Source organism: Momordica charantia (assembly GCF_013281855.1).
Source record: "Momordica charantia cultivar OHB3-1 chromosome 5 unlocalized genomic scaffold, Mcharantia_2.0 BLBB01000005.1, whole genome shotgun sequence".
Lineage (NCBI taxonomy): Eukaryota > Viridiplantae > Streptophyta > Magnoliopsida > Cucurbitales > Cucurbitaceae > Momordica > Momordica charantia.
Window position 1 is genome coordinate 24,809,614 of NW_028275163.1, and position 10,215 is coordinate 24,819,828.

The 10,215-nt window shown below is 32.1% G+C and overlaps 1 protein-coding gene across 1 annotated transcript; it reads right to left on the minus strand.

Annotated features, from left to right (window-relative positions):
* Positions 1 to 7,554: 7,554 nt before the first annotated feature.
* On the minus strand, positions 7,555 to 9,948 carry LOC111014978 (jasmonate-induced oxygenase 2). Its single transcript, XM_022289863.2, has 3 exons — positions 9,402 to 9,948; positions 8,411 to 8,744; positions 7,555 to 7,978 (listed from the first exon to the last, which is right to left on the minus strand). Exons 1-3 carry the CDS (start codon positions 9,893 to 9,895, stop codon positions 7,736 to 7,738), a joined length of 1,071 nt encoding a protein of 356 aa, XP_022145555.1. The 5' UTR covers positions 9,896 to 9,948; the 3' UTR covers positions 7,555 to 7,735.
* Positions 9,949 to 10,215: the final 267 nt, after the last annotated feature.

Here is a 10,215-nt window from a genome sequence, read left to right on the forward strand (position 1 = left end):
GCTTTCTAAGCCCAACTATAACACCCCAGTTTTCCTTAAAACGGTCATACGGGAGACCCAATTCATTGAGCTAAAATGATATCAAAGTTGGGCTTGGTTATTTGAGTTTAGCAGGCCACCTAAAAGCCCAACTATAAGACCAACATCATGAAGCCCAAATTTCATAAAACGAACCAAGATGGTAACTTGGGCCCTCTCAATTGAGTCCACATGCTATACTAAGAGTCAAGCCACATAATTCGCGTGATTAGCCCAATCTCATGAAGTCCAGATTTTCAAAAATGACCCCCCACTCCATTGAGTCCATATGATATAATATGGAGTTGGGCTCAAATGTGGTAAGCTTAGCCCAACTTCAGTGAATGATCCAAGACCGTAACTTGGGCTTACATTATGTGCTAGTCCAACTTCAGGAGGCCCATATTTTCTAAAATGATCCAAGACCGTAACGGGGACCACCCTGATCGAGTCGGTAAGACATAATTAGAGTTGGGCTTCTAGGGGCTTGCTAAGCACAACTTTACGAAACCCAAAACTTCCAAAATGATGGGATACAATAATTCGGGCCCACTGGACTGAGTCTTAATAAGATAGGAGTTGGGCTCCTACTAGACTTAAAGAGTTGGATTTACTAATAATTTGATTTTCATGCAAATATATTTATTAATGCTTAAAATTTTAACATTTGAATATTAATTAATTAATAAAATATACTTCCGTAATAAAATAATGATAATTAATTCAACAAATTTCTCTATTAACCTACTTTCTTTCCATTTATTTTGTAAACCTTCTTCCTCCAAAAATCATTATCATCCATTTGCTTTCCAGCAAAAATCATCACTAGGATTTTATTGTTTTTTTTTCAAGACATTGCCTTTAACCATCATTGACATTAATTTTTGGTTTAAATTGGTTGACTTTATTTAACATTTCCAACTCTATTTTTGAGATATTTTTTTGGGAAATTTATGAGAAATATACTTAAAATTATACATCAACTTTTAAAATAGTTTTTTTTCCTTTGAAATGTAATTTTTCCCAATATAATTCGAAATTGACTCAACAATCATAAATAAATATCAGAAAGTAAATAAAATGTTAATCTCTAAAAAAAAAATAAATGTTGGCTATAACTCTCTGTTAACCCAGTGTAAGCCTGTTAAAAAAAAAAACTTCCCAGATTTTATAAAACGATCCATTTAGTGGGGCCCACTTAATTGAGTTCAAGCCCAAACCTCACGAAACCCAGATTTTATAAAATGGATCCATTTAGTGGGGCCCACTTCATTGAGTGTGCGTGATATAATAAAAGTTGGGCTTTATATGTGGTGTTGTCGCCCAACTTTATGAAGTGCTGATTTCCCGAAATGATCCAAACCCAATTCAGTCCAATGGTATTCTTAAATGATCATAGACCGTAAAATTCTTGATCGAGTCCATATGGTATTATGAGTGTTAGAAGCCCAGCTTCATCCATCCCGATTATTCGAAAATGACGAATTGCGCTTCTCGGCGGACTGCTTTGCCCAACTTCGTCAGGCCCGTAATTTCTACAATGGTCCAAGACCATACCCAGGGCCCACTCCATTCAGTCATATATCTATCTTTAGCTAAACAAAAAAATAAAATAAGATAAAAATCTTTATCAAAAGATGCATTAGATTTTTGTTTCTAGAAACTAAGTAGTAGTACCATATATGCCATATTTCCACCCAAAGACGTGTAATAACTTTATAATCCAAAATTGCAAAGTCAAAGAATCCACATATGAAAACTAGTTTCAGTTACACCTAATTTTGACAATTAAAAGGTTGGTATATATTAATTTGATACAATTAAGAATTGGCATGTTTAAAATGATTGTAGAAGAAAGTTGAGTTGGTATTCGCTTGGCGTCCCTATCACAATTTGAATACAATATAAAAAAAGTCACATAAGGAATTTTCAAAGTTACAGAAAATGAAACAAAATAACCAAACATGCACGTGATTTGGTGATTTGGTCCCATTTTTCTTCCTTCTTTTTCTCTCTTTTCCCCAAGGATCCATCCGTTCAGAGTGCTCTTCCATAACTATGCTCTTATGAATTTGAATCCCCCAATCCACTTATTATTATCCTTTGGTGCTTTCTTCTCCCCTTATTTTTATTTTGGTCCTAAAATTTTACTTATATTTCATTTTGGACCGTAAACTTTAAATCCAATAATTTTAGATCTGAACCATCATAGAATTATATCCCTGTATCAAAATAATATTTCAAAGCAAATGAAAATACAACGTAATCTTGTTTTTTTTCCTCCCATTTATATGTCATGTCTAACTAATTATAAATAAAATGTACAAATATAAGATTTGAATTTCCAATATCATAAATAAAATGTACAAACATAAGATTTGAATTTCTACATTAAAGAACTTTATATAAGATTTGTTTGAATTCCGATACATTATTCATTAAATTTAAACACCTCACTTCGAGATATTAATATTTATTCCTTACGAATAAATTATTGTATCATTTACACTTTTTTACATTAAAGAACTTTATATAAGATTTGTTTGAATTCCGATACATTATTCATTAAATTTAAACACCTCACTTCGAGATATTAATATTTATTCCTTACGAATAAATTATTGTATCATTTACACTTTTTTACGAAGTCGGTGGAAATATAAAATCTTGAAATATAAAAATATTATATGGTCGTATAATATGAAGGTTATGTTACGAATATTGGAATATCTTAAAAAAAAGGATGGGTGAAATCGACCGTGTCAATTTAGGTTACTATCCAAGAGATGGATTTTTTGCAAAGAAAGAAAGAAAGAAAAATAATAATAAAAAAAAAGGGAAAACGTGCGTTTTGACTGCATTCCATGTGGGAGGCATTCAAAGTCGACGAAGATGGGAAGCACAATATATAAATGAAATTTAACTTATAACTTAATTTGGAAGACAATTTTAATTTATCAAAGTATTAGAATATGTAATAATATTACTAATTTAATAATAAAGGTATTATAATATCCCCTACTTATTTTTCTCTTCCTATGAATCGATCATTTTAATCAAGTTTAGTTCAGATCTTAATTAGTTCAACTTGATATTAAAGTTACTTTGACTATTAAGTTCGGAACTGATTGAAGAACCACTTTAATTTAAAGAGAGAAGAAAACGAGGAACTAAAAGATTAAAGATGTAGAGATAGTACAATAGTGCCTCACTTATCTAATATTAGAGTGTGTTTAATTTTTTTAAATGTATAAGAATGTGATGTCGGGATAGATATATAATTCATTGTGATAATTAAGGTAGCAATGGATGGCAGAATGACTTTTTATTCAGGTGGAGAAAAAGACGTATAAGAGAATTAAGGATTTAGAGATAATACAAGATACGTTTAAAATGAGGGGTTTTTTTTTTCTATAGGTAGGAATTTGATATCAAGTTGGGTAGGTCACTTTGACAAGTTATCCAATATTGTTTATAAAAAAGACTTTTAATTTAGAGAAAGAAAAAGACGTATAAGAGGACTAAAGGTAATATATAATAGTATTATTATTATTTTTATCAAATAGTAGTTTGTGTATTTTACTCCGTATTTGAAAAGGAGTCGGAAGATTTACTACTCAGTCTATAATATATATTAATCTATAAAATTTTGATTTTCTAGATAATAAATAAACCAAAAATGTTTAATTGATTTAAAATTTTCATCAATATTCATTTTATAAGCACTATTTATTGGCCAAAAAAAAAGATGTACCTTTGTGATAATAAAACATAGTGATTGAGAGCAAGTCTTGTTAATCATATTTATTGAAAATTTTAAATTACAAAATAGAAGTGATTAACTTTTAACAACGAAAACTATAAAAATATCGAGAAAAATCTTTAAAAAGTTAAGAATGAATTTTTTCAATTAAAAAAATGCGTTGGAAAAAAGGTCGATTCCCAACGATTTTACATATAAAGTTGAACTACAAAATACATATAAAATTATTTTATTGTGAAAACTTTTTAGACCAAAATGAAAACATCGTGCTGCTAATAACTTTCAACGTCAAATATGTCATTAATTATTGGGAAAGCTCCAACGAGGAGCCCACAATCTTGCTGCCGAACCTAATTTTATTAACAAAATTACATCTTATTAATTTTTAAAAATAAAACTATCTTATTTTGTGCCTAATATCTTTAGGGTATCGAAACATGGTAGCTTGTGTTGGGTTTTGACAAAATATTGGAATTAAAGTTGTCCAACATTCCAAGAATACAACGATGGTCTCCATGTGCTAGAAGTTGTCTCACATCGGAAAAGTACGAGGAGGAAATGTGTTTCAACTACTATAAAAGCAGCTCATGGGCTTGGATTTTAATCCTCCCAATTGAAATATTTTAAGTCTGATATACTGACTCTAGTTAACTGAGCGGTATTTGCTTTGAAAGAGTGTTTTGTGTAATTGGGGTCGGGGAGAGAAATCTGTGTGATTGTAATAATTTTTCACATAGTGGATTTTCCCTTGTGGGCCGTGGTTTTTTTCTCGGAGTTTTTCACGTTAATTCTTGTGTTTCTTTATTTTATTGCTTTCTTTAAATTTCTCAGTTATTTTCTTCTTATTCCTGCGTAGAAGTAGGGGATTTTTCCCAACAACTTGACCATTATTATTATTATTATTATTTACCTATTTATCATTTATATAATTTTAAAATTTTAAACCTACTTTTAATTGAGATAATTTTGCTTTATTTATTTTATTGCTCATTAAAATTAAAGTAATATTTATGTTCTCAACAAAAACAAACCATACCATGTTAAATTAAAATATTATTGAAATGATGGACAAAATATTAAGTTGTCGGTTTGATAGCCATTTTGTTTTTAATTGTCTGTTTTTAAAATTATGTTTGTTTTTGTACAGATTCATTAATAATTTTTCCATCTCTCTTGAAAGAATATTTGAATTTGAATTCTAAGCCATTTTAAAATAAAACAAAATTTTGAAAATTACTCCTTTGTATTTTCAAATTTTGGTTTTGTAAATATTTATTAAAATTATATAACAACACGGTGAAAGTAATATTTCTAAACTTATTTTTATTAAATGAAAAGCGAAAAATAAAGTAGTTATCAAGGAGTTTATCCAATAATGAAGTCTTAAAATTTAAAGATATATATTGCACACAATAATTTTACCTTTTTAGTACAACAAACATAGAGATGGAAAATTAAACCTCGGCAGGGAATGAGTAAGATGGCTTATTGACCATAATAATTTTGTTGTTGTAACTAAAAGTACAAAGAAACATAAACGATAAAACGATAACTTTCAACGTCCAACTAGATTAGTGGCTATTAAGTTTTAAGGTTTAAAAAGATGGTCCTAATTAATAGTATAGTACTTAATAAAAAAATATTGGTCCTAATTAATATTATTTATGTAACACCCTATTAAAAATTGAGCACATGTTTTAAATGCATTCATTGACCAAAATCAATTTGGGTAGTTTGAATATTATTTGGTTAAGTTTCCATCATAGAGGGTAGACATTTTAGTGCCCACATTGGTTAATAAAGTGATAAGGAAGATCACTTTAATTGGAGTAAAAAAAAAAAAAAAAAGAAAAGGAAGATCACTTTAATTGGTATTGAATGAAAATGAAAAAGGGGTCAATTTTTTTTTTCTTTTTGAGATAAAAAGTTGTCAAACTTTAAACTAGCAAAAATAAAAAGGCATCTGAAAAATCTCCTTTCATCGTGACAGTTCTAATTGATCACGCAAAGGGAAAAGATTTGAAAACTTTTGAAATGATTGATTTTGTTACCCAAATCAATACAGACGAAAAAGAAGTTGAAAATTTGAACCATATCATAAAGCTAAAATTAGCATACAACTTTTCTATGTATTACTCAATCACAGCACCTATTTTATTTTATTTTTCATGGAGTGTATGTAATATAATCTAGGTTCATTCCATATAATGATTTTATTTTGTTTATAAAATTTATATGAGTTACATTTAAATTATTCTTTTTGAAAATGAATTTAAAATCTTGTCAACATTTAGAACCCGAAAAACAAAGTTGTTTTGAAAAAGCTGTATAATGAGTTAAACATTTATATAATTTTCAAAGATTTTTTTTGGTCAAAAAAAGTACAATACAGCAGTAATTGTCATATATTCCCAACAAAGATTATGAATTTAATTCTCACCCTACATGTTGTATTAAAAAAAATTTCTTTTTTATCTCTTTTTTTGGCTAAATTATTCAAAATGCCAAGGTTGTTGAATTACACTTTTTGAATAATTTTATAGTTAAAATGGAGTGACAAAAACTAACGTGATAGTTGAGCTATAAATGAAGTAGCAAACTTGACATTTTAAAAAATGGAGAGCAATTGTGACAAGCATTGATAATCAGTTTTTTTTTTTTAAGTTATATATGTCTATTCCTACTCCATTTACAACTCAGTAGCTAGTCACATCATTTACTTCCCTCATTTTAATTACAAACTTGTTCAAATACATATTTGAAGGATAGAAGTGAAATCTTGGATCTAATTTAAAGTTTTCAGGGAAATTAGATGCTACAAACACAATTTCTCATTCCTATTAATAAAGAGAAATCTTGGGAAAGCGATAAAACGACACAACAAATTTATACTCGTTCACCCATGGGCTATGTCCAGATATGGATTCCACTATAATACGAAATTGGATACAAACACTCTCAAATATATCTCCTCACAGATATTTGCTCTCTAGAGATCTCAACCAAAGTCTAGCTTCTAAGTATTTAACCCCAATATATTTAGGTAAAGGAAATGAAATAATCAAGATACAATTTACCCAAATGTCGATCTCGATTTACCCTTCCTGTGTACTGTCAATTTGAGCTATTGCCTCTGATTTGCCATACAAATCTGCTCAAAATCAGCTGCCCTTGAAACCCACGGTTGCCTCTCCTTTTGTTTTGATGGTTAAACCTAAAACAAATTAAAAAACCCTTTTTATAAAACGTTGTAGCGTTGAGACGTTGAGCGTAGCATCTCAACTCTACGACCAACAATGTCAAAATGTTTCACGCACATGTTTTATTTATTATTATGATTTTGAATGGTAGCACCACAACACTGTCCTCTCGGCTTCTGTAGCGCCCCTCTTCCATTTTTCACTCTTTCTACATCCCGGCTCGATCCTGACTCGACCCTAGCTTGGTCCACCGTCAACTTGGCTCCACACCAATCCCAACAAAAGTAACTTAACAAAAGTAACTTCAAGTTGACGAATGTTATAATAATTTTGTCCTTTTTTCTCTCAAAATGTGGAAAAGAGAAAAAAAAGAAAAGAAATTTACGGATAAACAATCACAATTTTCCAAAAGTAGAAAATAAAGTCGTTATCAAATTAAAATTTGCATGTTTTTTTGGTGGTGTTGATGTTGGAGGAGTCAAATAAAGGGAGACGTAGAGAGAACGTGATCATAAATTTTATTTTATTATTATTATTATTATTATTTGTGACAGGATAGACAATGTACTGATATTCAGGACAAAGGGGAACACAAATTCTAACATTGACAATGGCAAATGGTGGTACATTTGAAAAGGCAAAGAAAGAGGAAACGCTCTAACAATATAATATATAGATAATATTACTTGGATAAAATTTAAAACCCAGGCCAAGGCCATACACAATTACACATTAAGATTATTATTAATTCTAATTAAGTGGATTCAAGAGATTGTTCTAAGTTCCACGAAGGACCCCTCTTCCTAATGTGAAGTCTATATTCATCGAAGGTCATGGGAGGGAAACGAGCTGGTTTTCCCTCACTCACAAGCTTCTTGGCTGGTTCAATCACCATATCGCTTTTTGGATTGTAGAAGAAGGCCAACGATACTCGATCCTTGTTTGAATTTGCCATCACCCTATGTTTCACACTTTTGTAGATCGCATTGCTCAGCACCTAATAATCATTCCAAAAAACATAAACATAAGTTTCCTCAAATTTTAAAAATAATACCATTCAACATATGGTGACAATTAAACAAAACTCAGAATTTATAAATCTACGACAATCTCAACTATCGATTGATGTGAGATTTCAATTGTGACTCGAGCAAATGAAAACATATTAAATCTACTTTAATGAAGAAGAAGATCAAACTTTTGAGTTGCATAGTCAAACGATTTAATATCATAGTTGGTTGTTCGAACATCAACGAAAAAGGCTGACTTTAATCGATTCTAAAACACCGTTGATGAAGTCTTAGATGTATTAGACATTTTTCTTAGTTCATAGACGCAAACTTGAAAATTTAAATATCTACCAGACATATTTATAAAAGTTCAGATTTAAACTTGTAATTTAGTGATAGAAGAGAAGGGAGAATGAGACCTCAATTTGGTCACCAATGTTGACGATCAAGGCATTAGGAATAGGGTGAACAGTGACCCAATGGCGTCCGTGGAGAACTTGGAGGCCAGGGACGTCGTGATCGGGCAAGAGAATGGTGATACCACCGGGATCGGAGTGTGGGGAGAGGCCGAGGGTGAGGTCCGGCTGCGGGCACTTGGGATACATGTTCACCCTCATGCATGCCCCTATTCCATTTTCTCCTCCAAATGCCTTCATTAGATAATCTTCTTCCAACCCTAAGCTCAATGACAGTTCCTTCAATACTTTCCCACCTAGCTTCACCACTTCATCCCCATATTCTTCTATTAATTTCCTGCAAAATAACAAAATAGCATGTATTAGAATAATAATAATAATGATAATAATAAACCCTAAAAATATTCCTTCGATGGGGTGAGACTTAACCAGTTAAGGTTGAGAATTTGAATTTTTTTAAAGAAAAAACAATTTATACTTTTTGGTTTGTGATTTCTATAAATAGAGTTTAATACTTGTGGGAAAAGGGGGTTGGTTTGACGACATAATTGGACAAATTGAAGCTTACAATTACAAATTGTACACTTTACTTCCCTCCGACAACTCCGAAAATGACTAATCATATGTTCTTCTGTTCCAAACATAACCACCAAAGATTGGTTTCATCGGCGACTTAACAACCAAATTAAAGCCCCCAAAATAAGTAACATAGATATTAACTTTTGTTCACTGCTTAACTAACATGTGCCAACCTACTCCCCATAACCATAACAAATAATTAAACAAGATTTTCAAAAAAAACTTATCTAACTTGAAACATCAACCAGATGACTCATATGCTTGAGATATGACAAAACTATCGTTCAATTTTTTACGAACAGAAAAGAAAAATATTTGAAAAGAGATATTTTGTGCTGTCAAATTTTTAGCGGTGGTTAGTCGAAGCGTGGGAGGGGAGAAGAAAAAGAAAGAAATTAAGAAAATGGAAACCTACTTGGAGAAAGTGGGGTGAGAAGGCCACTTGGCTGGGTTCCTGATGGAAGAAGGCTTAAAATTCAAGAAAAAATAATCACTCCAATCCAAAATGGCTCCCTTTTGGATCCCCAAACGGCTGCCGTATCCTTCGTAGGTGGTGGGCGAATTGGCGTATTTCTTCTTCAAATCCAACGGCTGATCAAAAAACTCCCTCCACATCCCCTTCACGCTCTCCATCATCTCCTCCCCAATTCCGTGATTTATTATGTGGAAAAATCCCCACTCTCTACACGCCGCCGCCATCTCCCTCGCCGCCGCCGCCCTCACCGCCGACTCCGAGCTACACAGCTTCTCCAGGTCCACCACCGGAATGTTCTCCGCCACCTCAGCCCCCGAAGCCGGCCTCTCAGACGGCGGCTTCACGTACCTCCCCGGAATCTTCCTTATTCCGCTCTCCGCCAGCGACTGCACGCACACCACCGGCTCCGGCCAACTCTGCAAACAGTTGCTCATTTTTCTCTCTCTCTTATCTCTCTTTTGTGTTCTGTGGATTCTAAGGCTCTCGATTACTGCACTTATTTATAGGGAATTTGGCCACAGGGGAGCCACCTAGATAATTATAAATAATGCAGTACATGTGATGGAAAAAAAAAAAAAGATTCGATACGGTTGCTAGTGCTACTAGCTACCTAATTTCGGCGCCGTGAAAAACTTGGTTTACTCCAAACCAGATGGCATGAAAAAAGAATTAAAAAAAAAAATTATTTTCTGTGTGGTCTGACACTAGTGGCCTGCGCACACATGAGGATCTTCGTCCATTAAATTAAACCTTC